The following is a 17,057-nucleotide window of genomic DNA, read 5'->3' on the forward strand; positions in this document are numbered from 1 at the left end:
TGATAATGGTTCCCTGTTCATTGTATAAGAGAGTGTAAATGGTAAAGTCATCATAAATTTGTTATACTGGATGGCTTCTTTAAATGGAATATTCTGTATTGTTCCTGATACCTATCCTGTTTTTTGAGTTTTCAGATACTTGCTGTTTACAGTTGAGTATCTACATTTTGTTTCTTACACGTTTTAATGACTCCTTATTCTTTAAATGATTCATTTGAAAAATGTTTTCCTTGCTTGAGTTCAGCTGAAGACATCTTACTGTCACGGATTTTAGAATGCTGTCTTTGAAAAACAGTGTGCAATATGTTGTAAAATGAAGATTTTTTTAGCCTATTATATATTATATATTATATATTATAATAATTAATATTAATAATATTATATATATTATATAGCCTATTATTTTCAGTTTCCATATAGTTCTCCTTCCTTTCTGTAACCCATTTTATAAAAAGACTGTAATGGGTACAGTATCTTAGCATTTTCATCAATTGTCTTTCAGAGTATGTACAAATGAAAGATGTAAAAACAACTGAGCAGTAATAAGGCAGACTAGTTATGTATGTAAGCATATTCTATTGCTTTGTGTGAGGAAACTACTGTAGGTAAACTGGGTGCTTTTGTAGTTGGCTTAAAAGCTTTTCATCTAGTATGTTTAAATGGGAAACAGTTGGTAGAACATCAGTGATTGCTTTCTCAAGAATCACCTTTAAAGTAATAGATCTTGAAATAATGCTAAAATGTGAAGTGGGTCTTGGCACTGAGGCCCCAAATAAATAAAACTTCACTACTTGCTCTACTGTGTAACTTCATTTAGCTGCTACATCTATGAAGACATTTTTTAAAATTACACTTTAAAAGTACTCCAGGCTTTTGTTTGGATGCTTTAGTGAAATGATTGATTTCTGCTAATTTGTTGCTGTTGAGATAAGATTTCCAAGGAGTTGTAAGGGCTTAATGTCATCAAGGGTAAACAGTGAACCTGTGTAAGCCATGTCACATTCTTTCCTGAACCCTAATCATGGTCTGCTTTCACCAGAATGGTTAAGGAAAATTGAAAAGTTGACAAAGAGCGATGTGGCAATAGTTTATGGCTGAGATACATGCCTGAAAAAAAAAAAGTGAAATTCTTGAACCTGCTACACACATTCATAAGGAATAGTAGTACATCTTCAGGGAACTTCAGAAGTTGCCAGAGTTACATTGCATCGTTAGTTTAATAGAAAATATGGATCAAATGAAACTTAAACCATGAAAAGAAAAACTAATTCAGGACTCCTGTACAATTAGTAGCTCTGAGAGAAGCTAAATCCTAGACCTCTCCATTCAAGGGCTTCTTGGTCATCATTTTGGAGAGGAGTGCAGAGCATAATTTGACCAGGGCAATGAATGAGACTTACTGATAGTTTTTGGTTGGTGATATAAGCACTCATTCCTTGTTTCCTGGAAGAGTTGAGCTTTTGCTAGCAATAAATGGCAATGTCTGAAAATTGGTTTTGATACAGTGTGTTTCTGCTATATATTTTACAGGTATTTGTTGCACTGGGACATGGGGGGAGGAATTCCTTTTAGTTTGAGAGGTTTCTGACAGCAGTGTGAGAAATTTGGACTGGTCTTTGGGAACTGTAGATCCCATCTGCAACCTCTTCATTAGTGTCTGAGTTGGTCTTCATGAAGTTTGCATGATTGAAATTATGGTATACAGTGATATATACAGAATGATACATTCACCTCCTAGGACTGTCTTCTAGAAACAATGAGAAAGTCTTCCTAACTATTACTTTTGCAGCAGATTAAGATACAGAAAGAAAAAAAGCACCAGTATGTAATTTTTATTGACGTGCACTTCAATTTTAAATTAATAGTACTGGACTTTCAAAATAGGAAAAAAGCATTCTCTGATACCCCATCTAATCCAACTTCACCTCATTCCTTCTTAGAGACATTTTTCTTATGTTTTCTTGTTTGGAAAACAGTTTGCTTAGGTAGCTTAGAAGAGGGAAACGGTTGCAATTAAAACTTTGAAATGTGGGACTCCAGTATAATCAGAATCTCTCATTGTTATTGGTCTATGCAGTCTTTACTGACTCTCAAACCTGTACACCACTTAACTGAACTATGTATTGGTGAAACTCAAACGTGGCAATACAAAGCATAACACACTATTTTGCTGATGTAAAGCATAGAAAGAATACAGTGACAAATAGCAGAAAATCTGCTGTGCTATGAAATATTAGTGGTGATCAGTCTTGTAGTGTATATTTTCCACAAAGCAATTTTAGCACTTTCCTGTCACTGGTGTTTTTAAGGGGAAAAAAAAAAAAAAAAAAAAGCAGGTCAAAATTCACCAAAAAAATAAAACAAAAACTACAAACAAAACTATTTAACAGATAGTAAAGTACCAGTCTTTAAGTGTATTTAAGCGCCTGCCCTTCTTACTTAGTAGCTGACTTTTGCATAGCCTTTTAATATTCCTGAGAGAGGGAATGTAACCCCATTTGGAGCATTGACTTAAATTGTTGCAGTGACTTTTACAGGAAGCCACGGCATTATTAAAAGATAGCCTGTGTTCCCACAAGCATTCTTCTTTTTCATACCACTTCATTTACCTGTCACTCTTGGAAGTAATGACCAAAGCCTGTTCATAAAATCTGCATTCAAAGTTAAGTTTTCAAGTGCTATCCTTCCCCATGTGTGGGGAACAGTAAGTGGAATAAAGATACCAACTCCGGTTTGTTTAAGCTTTCTCTATACCTAAGGTCCCTGTTACATTGCATGGCACTATTGGCTTCTATCTGCTAACTGTAGGATGTTTGCGAAAGGAAATTTTCATGAAATCTATAGTGTTCCTGCTTGAAATTGTCTGCTGCCATACTTTTTTACAAAGAGCAGGGATACTGGATAAAAGTAAAAAAAATAAAATAAAATAAAAATAAATATCACTCCCAGATGCTTCAAGTGTAAGTGGACTGTACTCTGTTGCAGCACTGACTCACCTGCAATCTTTTCTTTTCCTTTCCTTTCTCTATACTTGCTGCATGCTGCATGCCACTCAGAGTGAAGATGAAGAAACGGATTACGATATGAATGACTCAGATTAAGTGTAAATGTCATGGTGAGCACTAGCTGCCCTAGGATTTTACCCAGATGCTTTTCTGCCCCATCCAATTCCTGCCCCCACTAGTGCTGTCCTTTGGCTAGTCCTGGTGGTGTATTTGTTTGTGGTTATAGTTGTGGCATGGTTAGCAAAAACAGAATACATGTTCTGTATGTTGCTTCTTTGACAGAGTAATCAATGTTGCTGTTACCAGCTGTACTATGATCTATACCTTTAAAGTTATGCTGAGAAGAAAAGTGCTTCATATAGGTTCTAGGGGGAAATACTATAGGATCAAAATTGGTTTTGATTTATATTTTCCTTGCACCACCTTTTCTGTCAATTACTTTTTATGTGTAGGGGTGTCTCATACAAGCTTGGAGTATAAATTTTCAGCAAATGTCTTATGTGGTAATAAATTAACAAACTTAACTGAAGTGCAGTGTAGTCAACAGATCTGATAATTTTGAAGTTAATAATTTTTTAATCAAGACCTGGCAAATACAGGCACATGATGTAATTTTAGTGCTACAGTTGTCTTTACCGCAGGAAACAACTGTCTCAACAGAAGGGTCAGGTCCTTTCTACTGCAGTTTGACATCTTATTGAAGATCAAGGTACTTTACAGGTCACATCAGGAATCCGTATGTATCAAAGATGCTTATAATTGCATGAGACTGAGCTCCAGCATCTCATCTACACAGCTGAATATTTTAGCTGTAAAGCAGCCTTATACTTACCTCTGAAGTGTTGCTTCCACACAGCTGAAGAAGATACATTACAACTGGTTGAAACTAGGTAATCTTTAAGGTCCCTTCCAATACAAACCATTCTACTATCCTATGGTTATTATCTTTCCCGATGCTAACAGAAACTACTGCTGAGGTAGAATAAGGTCTTCTGCTAAGTCTTCTGGAATGGTTACAAGGAATGGATCAAATCTGAAGCTTCATTGAAAAAAGTAAATTGATTCTTTGATGGAACTGAATGCAAGCTCTCTCAGCTGCCTGAGAGACAGAAAGTCTCTTAAGATGTTACTCTGTCTGCAGCAAAATTATTCTGAGCAAAAGGAACTACCACACTTGGGCCCTTAGGATGAGAGAGTTTATTCAACATTGCTGAGAGTTTTTAAGTCAACTTTGGATCTGCTGCATCTGGATAAAAAACAATAGAAACACGGAAAGCAGGAAAATTCTGAAGACAACAGATCTAAAGTATAAGTTCAGAGGAACGTTATCCGTGAAAGTCTCTGTTTAGCTAATAGAGTGTGTTTTCACATGAAATCTTCTTCAGTGCCTGGTTCTGCTCAAGATGTGTTCTACAATCCTAGCCACTGGCATTTAGTTACCTTTGTTAGTGTTGAGACATCTTCTCTCAGCATTTTTGCACAGGAAGTGACTAAAATTTTCAGGAAGTCTCATTAAAGTTTTATTTTCATGAAAAAAGGAGGAGTTTCGGATTGCAGAATAGAATTGGTCATTCTTTCGGTAATTAGTAATTCAAATTTTGATAGAATTCCTGATAATTGAAATTCAGTGTTCTCTTTTCCTCTTTGGACAAAGTCACTGTTCATGACTATAGAAGATCCTCTATCACCCAATTTCTAAACAGAGGTTGATGGAACACTTCCCTTGAGAGCTTGTTGATGAGAAATCATTTCCTCTTTAGTAAAGTTAGGGGTTGCAGAAAAAGTACCAAGTAAAATGTGTTAAAATATTGCCTGAGCTGATGGAATTTTCTATTTTATGTTGGATTTACTGGCGCAGCAGTGTGCCAAATTCAACATCTAGATCTGGCTTAGCTTGTCTTATTTGTATGTGCTCTTGAAGTTACAGAAAGTAATTCTAACTCTCTTAATCTTAAAAGCATTTTTTATCTTTTAGGAAAGAATAAACTCAAATGTTGCATTTCAGATGGGAAACATTCACAAAATTAGTTGATCCAGTAATACTTTCTAACTGCACATGTACTTATTTCAGCCATGTTTTTGCCTCTCTTGGCACTTATTTGCTACTTTTGATGGGTCAGACTGTTTATCCACAATGTGGACTTCTGCCCCAGTACCTTATTCTCTGCTGTGACCGACTCCAAATACTTGAGGAAAGAGACTAAGCATGAAGCATTTATCAGAATAACTCATGATGTATTTCCCCAGCTTCTGGTAAGGAGCAGGTTAGAAATTTTGGCTTCAAGCCTGCATCCAGATCATTACATGAAATAGGTGTCATTGGCACTATATTCTGTAAGTTTGTCTAACATCTTTTGAATGTACTAGCTACTGAGCAATTTTCAAGGCCTGTCTTTTCTGTGCAGAATGCACCTGTATCTTCCCGACATCTTAATATGAAAAGTTTTTTGCTTAGTACACATAGTAGATTCCTCCTCATGAAATATGCAGTGTTTGCATTTAAAATATACCTGAAAACGCATTATAGCCCATCAGAGAATCCTTCTGTATTTTGTAAATTTATCAAAGTACCTGCAGTGTCACTTCATTTCCTAACTTGTAAATAATAGTAAGTCTGACTTTGAAATGAAACAGAACTTTGTGACCAAAAAGTGAGATCCAGGTACTGCAGGCATTCCAGGGAGCAAGTGATAAAGTGGATTTTTTTGTTTGTTTGTTTTTTAAGTTAACCCTGAACTGTCTCTGAACTGTCCTTGAGAAGAGCATACAAATGGCGATGGAGTCTTTATGAACTCCAGTCCTTAAAAAAATCCCATGGCATTGTGCAATGCAGGTGAGACCCTACTTGACTATAGCCTCTGTGAATGACATTAGGCTTAATGACTGATAAGAGGCCGATACGGTAAATTATCAACATTCTAACAATACTAAAAGGAAACCAAATACCTAGACTTTTTCATTTAAAACCAAACATGAAATTGGCATGCTCTGTTAATTTTTGGTGTGACAGTTTTTACCCAACAGGCACAAAGATCGTGTGTACTGTCAAATTCTGTGAATCCTCTGGGGGTAGAATGTGCTACTGAGTGCTACTAGCATGAGGTGTTTGTCATAATATGAGATTAAATTGAAATCATCATAGAAAAAAATTCTACATTGAAGACAGCTATGCCATTTCCCAGGGACTGTGCCTTTGGTTTCTGCCAGGTTTTGAAGAGCTCTTCTCAGTACTTGGAAAACAACCAGGAAATAAAAGAAAATGAATTAGAGATAATTTTATTTGCTGATAAAGTACTTGTGCTAAGTACATTTGAAGCTTTGCTTAGTCTTTTTTTGGCCATGGTCATCACTGGTTCTGCCGTTTGCTTGCAGGCTTCCCTGTGGGTACACGAAAGCAGCTTCAGAGCTGATGTCATTACTGCTGATTGCAGTATTCAGTTTAGAGTAGAAATGTGAGAAACACAGTGGCCTGCACAGTCAGTCCTAAGACATGGATCCTTTCTTCACTGGAGGTGCTGAAGAAGGTTGAAAAGGGGAAAATAAAAAATCAAAATAGAATACATAGTCTTTGTGTTATAGGATGCTATATACAAGGTTTCCTAGGTTCTTCAGGGGCAGATAATTTGGTTTCATTAGACTTCATTCCCTATATTTAATATACACCTATTAAACAAGTCAACTGCCTTTAGGGGAAAACCAAATCATCTTATTCACTGTAATGGGAATCTCAGTTCCTTGGTAACAGTGGGAGAAGCAAATTCCTTAGACAAAATTTTCGAGAAATATATTCCTTCTCATGAAGTCAAAGGCTGCGACACCTCTCAGCTGCCTGGCTTGGGTGATTCAAAGGATAATGATGGATAGGGTAGTGCATGAAAAGTGCAATGTGCTATGTCCTGTCTCTGCAGAAGCAATTTTCCTGTGGACTGGAAGGGATACTTAACAATCTTGTGAGATCTACCATGAACAAATAATATTAATGTAAAATTATTTTAAAACTGTTGTCAAAGTAGGACTTACTGTCCTATAGGCGGTGAGTCCAACTGATGAGCTTTGTATATCCGAACTCCACTGTAAAAAAAAATTTACTAAAACTTTTTACTATGAAGAAATCTTGTTGTCTGAATTTAGTTCATGCTAAAGATCAAGTCTGGACATCTATTTCAAATGTCAGTTTAGTTCTTGTCAACTCATACTGTTGGTCTTTGAAAGCTGTATGCATCATCTCACCCAGTATGACATTTGTGCGCATTTTAGGTTGCTAATTACGTTTTCAAGGAATACAATTGCAGCTGAAATTTGAGAGAGTAAAGGACATTTACTGCAATAGGAAAAATTTAAGATTAAATCCCAAGTTTTAAAATGTATCTGGTTCATTTACTATATGGGACTTAAGTATCTTTAGAACAAGGATGAAATAAAATGGCTTACTACTTATGTCTTCCAGCCCTTAAGCTTTGGTTATATTAATCAGGCTCAGTTACTAGCAGCGATGTACATTAGTTTTCATGATGTTTGATAGTAAAACATTGTATGTATTAATCCTTCTTTTTCAATCTTAAAGCAAAAGCTTCAAGAATGTCCTTGAACCAGCTTCTTTAAAAATTCTTTTTTTTTTTTTTTTTTTGAAATAGTCGTTATGTTGTTCTTTGTCCTCCATTCTTTAAGAATGACATTCAGAGAATTTTCATTTATAAAATTGTTGGTCTCTTTCAGATTTTGCAAGAACGAGGTTCCAGGATGTGAAGACAGTATTGAACGGTGAAGATTTTTTCTCTTTTATTCCAAGATGCAGTGAATTGTCACATTGAAGAGGCTTGGCTGCAAAAGAAAAAATCTGATTTAGACAATTTTCTGTTGATCTGGGTTTCAACCATTTTTGCCTATAAGCTGGTGTCAACTGGCTGAAAGCATTGCAAGATTACTTAATGGGAATAGATGGTGTGGGAGGAGTGTGTTTTAAGTTTTGGTTGTAGTGCATGGTTATACTGTCTTATGGGCTGACTGACAATGGCCATTTGAAGAGAAATGACCATGCACTTATATTTTCCTCTGAGACATGTAGCACTTAATGCTTGGTGCTGGATGACCCAATGTTGATCAGTTTGCAGAGATTTTCCTACTAATCATTGTAAACATTTAAAGGACAATGCAATTGGTGCTACACACACACACGTTACAGCCCACAAATGCAAATATTTGGGCCTACATTGTTTTCAAATCAGTGACAGCCCTAGTTGACTGTCTTCTACTGCACATTCCTTATGGCTCTGTGACATTCTATTTCGTAAGAACAGCCTAGGAGATCAACTGAAACTAGCATGTAAAAAGTTACACAACAGACAAAAGGTTTCTTTAAAGGAAGGTTGTATATATTGACTGTGGGTTTATGGCATATGTTAATACACAAAGGGAAGACTAAACTCTGAGAAAATGGCCTTCATCTGAGTAATTCTTGATGTTCTTTCTCTCAAATCAGTCTCCTCCTGCAAAAGTTACGCTCCAGTCTTAGCCAGATGTTTGGAAGGGGAATCAAAATTCACTTAAAATGAACAACTGAACTTTCTTTCTTTTGAGATATTTGTATTCAAATGTGTGTTTGTACTTTTAAAAATTCCTATAAGTGTTGACCTCTATGGATTACAGTTGAGATTTTTCAAGAGCTGGAAGTTTTACAGAAATATGGTTGGTTAGTCCTAGATCCCTATCTCTGTGGCTGGGATTAGAATCAACCTAGAGCGTGAACACAAGCTCATGCAATCGAAATACTTAATTACTTCATACATTCAAGATACCTGTAATCAATCTTTCTATACTGTTTCAACTATGCAGTTAAAGAACACCGTTTGAATACATCTGGTGCAGCTTTATTAGTTTATGTCCTTGATGAAGGCTAATACACAAGACTGGAGCTTTTTAATACACTATGTTTTGAGCAAAATCTTTCACACATCTTTAAAACACTTAATGATATTGACGGTATAAAACTCAGCTTCATTGACTTAATAGCTGAAAGCAGTGGAAGGGAGTTTCAAAAAGCTGTAAGATTGTTTTGAATTCTACAGACATTTGTTTTCATTCTCAGTAACATCAGAATTTATGCATATACTCTATGTAATCCTTTACACAAAAGCCCCATTGTCAAACACCCAGGGTCTACCTTTATTTATTTTTTTCAAAAAAAATTAATAATAATAAAAAAAAAGATTATACATTGATAAAGGTTTGGCAGGAACAATTTGTAAAAAACATTTATACTAAGCTGGTTAAACAGTGGGCTAAATGTTTTGTCCATGCGACTAATGCTTGAAAGGGTTTGTAATGCATTTTGCCACTTGGATGTGGTCTGCACTGGAAGCTGCTGGCCCCTCCACAACAACACGTAAAATGTTTGTCTTTTTTTAAAATGTTAAAACTGAATTGAATTTACTAAAAATGTAATTGTGTAGGGAGCAATGTTTATACTTTTATACTTTTTTAGGCACCCATATTTTATCAGCTTAAATTTAACACCCAAGTTTCCCCTAAATAATAACAGATTATCTTATGTATCTGAATATAAGCATAGCTATTGTCTGTGTTAAGTACATATTAAAACATTTCCTCTGCTGCAGTAGTCACTGTGTTTTTAAACAGCATGACTCCACCATATTCCCTGAGTTCTCTAGCTCATGGAAGTGCAGCCAAGTAGGTTTCTTGTTTTCTTGATGTGCTTTACAGAGTAACGCAGCATTGGCCTAACTGGATTCTAAAGCCCAAAATATCTGTGTAATGATCCTTCCAAATCTGTATTTCTGTTGTCTCTCTTATTTAACTCCTCCCAAAATGAGTATTTTTGTCTTATGAACTGAAATTTTCAAGAATGGCAGCAGCAAAGAATAAGTAACAAGCTGAGCAAAACCAGAACAAATTTAGAGTATGTAAAAGGGTGTTTTTTTTCTAAGTATGTTTTTTCCACTGGAGTTTTTTTCAGTTTAAAAACATGCTTTTATGGTGAGATTACCTGCTATCTAGTTTACATTGTATCCATGTTGTAGCAAATTTGGGGGAAATGGGTGGTTAATCATTCTGCACTTTGTTTCCAATACCTCACACAGGTTTTAAACAAAACAAAAAAAGAGAGAACTTTAATAGGTACCTTGTAAATTATTTTATATATGCTATTGTTTGAGACCACTTAACTACCTACTTTTCCGTTCTTGCTATTGTCATTGTTGCTTTAATTTTTGTGAACATCTGAGGCTTTGAGATAGTTGGAAGTGCAATTATATGCCTTTTTCAAGGCATTAGGAATCAATCCCTCAAAAAGTATGGTTTCTTTTTATTTGACTCTTGTAATGTCAAATAAAGTTAGCTATAGTAACAAGGTTGTTGTATTAGAGTCCAGCCTACATCAAGTTTTGCAAACATTGCTTCATATGTTAACATCTTGCAGGATGAGGTGATGTACTGATGTAGTTTAAACTGGAGTCTTTTGTGTCTTTGCTGTCATTTGGGGAGTATTTACCTCAAGCAACCTGCCTGTGATGATGTCAAAGTGATATGTACACTGAAGGATCTGTAATTGAAAAGTTATACTGCAAAAGCATGAGATGAACTCTGGATTTGTACAGCTTATCTTTAAATCAAAACAGTACTCCAGGCTAGAATTTATAGAATCATTTCTATGATTCTATGAATTTAGGATCCTGAGCATAAAAAGATTATAGCAGAAGAAAATAATGCAGGAAGGGAGAGGTACCAAAATAAACAGTCAATCAAGGTAAGCTCTCATGGAAAAAATAAAATTCTATGGAAGGTTTAGTTTTCTACACCTTCACTATATGAATATTCAATGAAGTAGTTTGGCATGTTGACCATGGAAAATGAGGTTACTTCTGTAGATTATTAGAGGATTTCTTAAATGTCTGTCATTTCTTAAATGCAAAACTTGTGTAAAAACTAAAAAGTTCAAACTTACGGTAGCCATTTCTTTCTTAAAGTTAGGAAACAGATTGTTTGGACTTAAATTTAGACAGAAGTTATTTTTTTTGTATGGGAGACAACTGTTTTCTATGTGAAATGCTTTTGGATTTCAGAAGGTGACAAATCGAGTTTATCTGCAATGAACATGTCATTCTGAAGCTGCTAAGATGTGAATGTCACCTGGTCCATAACTGTTCAAAAGCATAGTCTGACTCAGCTCCCACAGTAAATGAGAAATAGCTTTTTTAATTAAAGATACAAGGTTATCTGGAATTTTCTCCTACTTACTATGGAGTTATTAAGGAGTCTGGATAATTGCAGTTTATCTGTTAGTAACTTAATTGTGTGTCACAGGCTTGATTGTATTTAGAAGCTTATATTGATTGTCTACTGAACTTTCAGTCCTCAGAATCATATACTCAAAACATTTGAAAAAATGTTCTGTGTTTTTTTTTTTTTCAAGTTTAGCCAGGTGTCTTGTAATGATACCAGTTTCTTTCATCTTTCACCCTAGCTTTAGTAAAAGATATTCCTGAAAAAAAAAATGAGCTCAAGATTCCATCTAATTTCTTGTCTTCAGATTTTCTTCAGACAGTAGCTGTGCAGCTCCATTTCTAGCAATGTTTATGAACAGTCATGATTGATTAGAAATGGTATTATTTCCTGAAGATACCAGAATTGAATCAATCTCCTCCTTCTCTGAGAGAGTTTTTTTTTTCAGGAGAAAAATGTAAATTTCTAGCAGATTATACAAAAGAATATGCAAGTGTAGGCCGGTGCAGGGAACCAGTGTGTTGAGTGGGATGATGGTATTTTCAGAATTCTCAGAACAGAACACTGCATTCTCTGAACATCTGTTGAGGTTGTTGGAAGTTGTTGATCTCTTTTTGAGCAGTATCACCAACAAATTAACACACTCATATTAATAACAAATTACCATTTTACTGGTATTATAAAAATGAACTTACAATGCAAAAATGCAGAAATGTGTGAATGAATGCAATTATATAGAAAATGGGTTATAATGTGTACTGTCCAATCATTCAGGTATACTGGAGTGCATTCCTTGAAAAGTAATGAGAGAACAGAAATACTGGGCTTTTCACGGAGATCAAAGTAAAGTGGAAAAAAAGAGTCTGAAGATGAAGTGTGGCATTTTGTTCACTTAAAATGTGATAAAATCAGAAAGTGTCGTTCTCCTATTTTATTCGCTCTTTCCACATCAAAAATCTCTTTAAAGTTTTTCAAATTAATTTCTTAAATCAGCCATGAAAGGTGGGGCCCTTGAAAAAGACCTGGGATTTTGCTTTGCCTTTAACAGTACCTGCTAGCTCAGGACAGTGAAGTATCTTCTAACACAGACATTTTGAAATATTTAGTCTGAGGATGCTGTCTGTTTGCTTCATTGTAGTTTATACTGTAGTTATTTCTAGCTTTAAGTACGATCTCAGGAAATTACCTGAGTTTGCATGTAGGATTATTGATTCTTAAAATAGCAAAAATATTCCATTTAAAAATGTGGACACCTGTCTGAACTCAGTGTATTACAACTTCTCTTTTCTTTTGGTTCACAACAAGCAGTAGCTGTCTTTAAAGGCTTCTTACTAAACTGAAGCTTTAAAGGGCTAAATAGATCTTTTATTGCTCAGTTTGCCTAAGTGAAGGAACTCTTTTCAGTGCAGAAATGTTAAGGGCTAAAATACTTTCCAGGGCTAATCTGGGGTTCCAGGAAAAATGAATAAATAAATAAACTTCTAAAAAACAGGTGTTTTTTTCTTCTTCTAACAGATGCTACAATCATTTTTAGAAATTGCAGATATAAGTGTGTTCCTGTCTTGCTTGGCATTTCAATACGCAACTTGGTAAGGAGTAGAGCAGAGAAGACAGCACATTTGCCCACCACTTCATTATTGCCTATGTTGAAATTTAACAACTTTTGTGAATAGAACTGGCAATAGAGAGGCTTTGAGGAAAATTCTATGACAGGAAATTCTTGCTGAGTATTTCATTGCGACTTAGCAGTCCTTTACTTTTGCAAAGTCTACCAAGGCATAATAACTATTATAATCAGAGAAAATTACTTGAAGTTATTTTGATCCTTTCGGGGTGGCTGTGGCAGGAGAAAGTTCTATAAGAGTATTCTCCTTGCTGTAGAAAGCTGAGTCTAAGTTTTGATCCACCTGGAAGTTGAGACTTCCAGGCCTGGTCATATGAAATGTAAGAGCTGATACATCTATGTACCTGATTCTTGCTCCTTTTGAAGATTTTCCAAAAGAGTATGCACAGTTTCAGTAAAACTTAAGTTGGCCGATGTATACTTGCTAGGATGAAGCAAGTGCCAAGATGTTGTAAAAGAAGTGTTGCCAAGCTGTCTACTTCGGACTGCACCAAGATCACCAAACCGAACAAGTATCAAATGGCAATTATTTCTACTCACTTTTGTAGTGAGCCTCATCTGAGCCTGGCTATGAAAAATCTGTAAATCTGTTTCCTATAGACTGTCGCGGCCCACCTACCTAATTCATCAGGTTGCTTGTTTTGGTTTTGTTTGTTTGAAATTACTGGTCTCACAATTACCTGTACATCAGCTGTGTTGCTGTCCAAGTGGCCATACTTCCAACATGTTATTTCCTGGATAGTGGATTAGCAATAACACTTTATTTTGTGCCAATTCATTATCTCTGAAGTGTTCTTACTGCAGCAGAGTTTGATTTTTTGATTTGGTTTTAATGCTTTTGCATTAGCCAAAACTCTTAGCACAGACATGGACAAAAAAAATGAATCCAAGGAGTTTCCCTGGATAAAAAAGAATCTGCTAGGGCTTCCCAAAACATCTGAAGTTTCTTACAGTTAGCCATCATTTTTAAAACAAAGATAAAATTAAAATGTGTGTGGGTATTTTTTTAACCTCCTTTTCATAACACTAGCATATTGTAAACTGCATGAAATAAAATTGGTTTTTTTTCCCTTTTAAAGTCTGATGTCTTAAATCTTTCTTTTCTAAATCCATTAATGTTGACCGCATAAAATCACTGATGTGCCAGGTTTAATACTTCAGATATAAAATACAGTTTCACATTTGTGCAGTGATTCAAAGCAGTAATACTTCTTCCTTTGTAAAGGAGATGCATCTTTTTCTGCTACCTCAAAGACTTTACCACAAAAAAGCCATGTTTATTTGTATATTTATCCACTGGGAAATTAAGGTATTTTCCTTAGGGTTTACTCTGACTGTCACTGATCACTGTAGTAGGAAATTGGCCCCTCTGCTGTGGATATGTATCTACCACCACAAAGAAAAAAAAAAGTGTAAAGTGTCAAGTTCTAACTGATCAGTTTGTAAACATTTGCTTTCATACAGCTCACAAATCAGCCTACCTAGCATTGCAGATTTCTTGTAGAATCCAATTTTTAATATAAATACTTTTGTATGGAAAGGTAATCAAATTGACGCTTTGTAATAAGGCCAACATACACTATAAAGTAAGAAATATAAGTCACTTTGTCAGCTCTAAAGTCTTACAGAGGCTGTACAATTAAGAATGAGGCAAATTTCATCATAATAGTTTTAATCGTTTTTAAATGTGAAGCATGTTCTAATCTTTCCTTTTATGTTGAGAAATTTTAGTGAAATGGTATCATTTTACTAAAGTGATTTCCTGCATTTTAATTGTATTTGATTTTTATTAAAATAAATCCTAAGTACAAACTCTGGTAGGAATTAACTACTTAATATGATCATTATATATTTTTATCAGGCTTTGTTATAAAAGTATTTGCACTTTACAATTAAAAACACTACTTTCAATCAAAATTCCTACTGTGCATATCTGTAGTTTCAAGTGTCTTCACAAATTAGTGAAAATGAGAGCACAAAAGGGATAAGTGTGTACCAAATGCCAGTTAATACGGGAAACGTAAAGTAGATCTTTCTCTTACACGTCACCTATGCCTTACATGTCCAAGTCAGTCATTAACATCCAGGTTGGATCCTCTATAATAACTGGAGTTTATTTGGCGCTAGCTTTCCTTTTAGTGGGATGTTTCATTTCAGGAAGATGAAAATGGCCATGCAAATTCATCTTTTAGTGTGCTTAAGTCTTGCCTGGCAGTAATAAACATAGTCCATATTTATGTGACTTTATCTGAGGCTGCAGCCTGTACAATTTTAAGAGATAAATCCTGTGAGTGGTGTGTTAACAGTCTCCTCTAAAAATCATTGCTTTTGGTAATGTCACTAGAATCCTCAGGGTCTGCAATGAAATGTGATTTCTTCCACTATCTCCATTCAGATCAGTAATGACAATCTTCAGTACTGAGTTTTGAAGGATGCAAATTCAAGCAACTGAAAGGCTCTGAAAAGTGAACCTACTACAATACAGGAAATCTGCCAGCTACATCAAGGACCACACTACCAAAGCTGCATTTTAAATCTTTGGCTTCGAAGCATCCATACTGCAAGTGACAGGATACTTGGAAAGGTAAAGGGAAGAGTACATGTTTGTCCTGGTTTTACTGTGGATATTTGTGGCCAGTGGAGGAGAATCCAAGGGCTGAAAGAGTTTTAACTCTTTCTCTACGCCTGATAGATGTGGGATTCCATGCTCAAATTCACACTCCTCCTGGAACTGGGGGATTGAGTGATGTATAGCTGTTGTTTAGTATGTCTACAGAAGCTTTAGAAGCAGTTCTTCCTTTTTGTCTGCTGGCAATAACATCTCTTAAAAACATTGCCTAGCTAACATTTGAGATTTAAAACAAAGATCTGTGGCAGGCACAACCCCCTACTTGGACAGCTCAATGTGGGTTTTTTTTGAGACCAACCTAGAAAGGTGAAAACCAGAAATACACACTTTTTCCATTCCTTCTGTAGAGTCAAACATGAAATAAATGAGAGCACGAGCTTTATAAGAAAAAAAAAAAAAAAGCTTGGAAGGGCTGTAACAGACTACTTGGCTTATCCTCTTGGCTAAACACAGGATTAAATATATTTTAAGCATGTATTTTAACCTACCTTTAAAACTCCAACCAATGAAGACTCCACACTCATCTTTCCATTAGGCAGTCTAGTGCCATAGCAACTTTGTCAGCAGCATTTTCTTAACACCTGATCCGCATTTTTCTCACTGCAGTTTAAACTGATGACATCGTTATGGATATGAATAGTAGATTATTGCCTTACTCTCTGCTGTAGCCTTTCATTTTCTCAAAGACAAGTTAAATCTCTACATGGTGTGCGTGTCTGAAATGCTACAAAATGTCAAAAACAACAACAACAAAAACCAATAAATTTCAAGTGAGAATTTTAAAAGCCAAGCAGAACAAAGTATACATAAATGTGTCCAGCAAGTTTATATTAATTCTGCCAACTTCAGGTGCCAGCTGCCACTGAATCCCAGTCACCCGGGGCTATGAAGAAACAGGCTTCCAACAGAAGTTTTAAGATGTCTAAGACAAAACGCTCGTGCAGCTGCCTATTCACAAACTGGGATGATGGGCAAGGAGGTTCCTAACCTCAGCACAGATTTTCATTAGGACCAATTCAAATCCAAGAACTAATTAATTCTAGCGTTTCCCAGAACAGAAACCATTTTGATCCTGAAGTACTGCATGGGAGGTGCACAGCTCAACACGTTACCAAACGCAGACCACTGCAAGGCATGGCTAAGAGGAAGTTTCAAGACAGAAATTTCTTAAGCTTTATCAGAATTTAACAAAAAAAACAGTCAAGGACAGAACGTGATTCTTACCTGATAAGCTACCAAAAACGAATTCTTAGAAACAAACGAGCAAGGAAGCAAAACCACGCGGCACAAAGCGTGCTGCCTCTTAAAAGTCGGGTGAAGTAGATTTGGGACAAACGCGACTCAAGGCTGCGCTAGCGGTCACGGTCAGCGTCTGCGCTTTCCGACGCCACAGGGACCCGGGAGCCGTGGCAGCCGCGGGGCCGTCCCCAGGGCGCGCTGCCCGCAGCACCGCTCCGCCGCGGCCCCCCGCCCGGCGCCGGGCCCTGCCGCCCTGCTGGCAGCCCCGCCCGCCGGCTCCAGCGGGCAGGCCGCTCCGCCCCGCCCCCGCTCTCCCCATAGG

At 36.2% G+C, this 17,057-nt stretch overlaps 1 protein-coding gene and 1 long non-coding RNA gene across 3 annotated transcripts in view; one reads left to right on the top strand and one right to left on the bottom strand.

Annotated features, from left to right (window-relative positions):
• PDPK1 (3-phosphoinositide dependent protein kinase 1) overlaps nt 1-14,229 on the top strand; it is a 67,592-nt gene extending 53,363 nt beyond the window's left edge. For both annotated transcript variants that reach the window (XM_084296123.1, XM_084296122.1), the window contains one exon: nt 7,722-14,229. In XM_084296123.1, coding sequence (XP_084152249.1) covers nt 7,722-7,751 — 30 coding nt within the window. In that variant the 3' untranslated portion in view covers nt 7,752-14,229. The remainder of the gene's footprint in view (nt 1-7,721) is intronic.
• LOC311215102 lies at nt 6,266-17,012 on the bottom strand. Its single transcript, XR_014618886.1, has 3 exons — nt 16,721-17,012; nt 15,985-16,220; nt 6,266-7,826 (listed from the first exon to the last, which is right to left on the bottom strand). It is a non-coding gene; the product is annotated as an uncharacterized lncRNA (long non-coding RNA).
• Nucleotides 17,013-17,057: the final 45 nt, after the last annotated feature.

This window comes from Netta rufina (assembly GCF_964035555.1).
Source record: "Netta rufina genome assembly, chromosome: 15".
Lineage (NCBI taxonomy): Eukaryota > Metazoa > Chordata > Aves > Anseriformes > Anatidae > Netta > Netta rufina.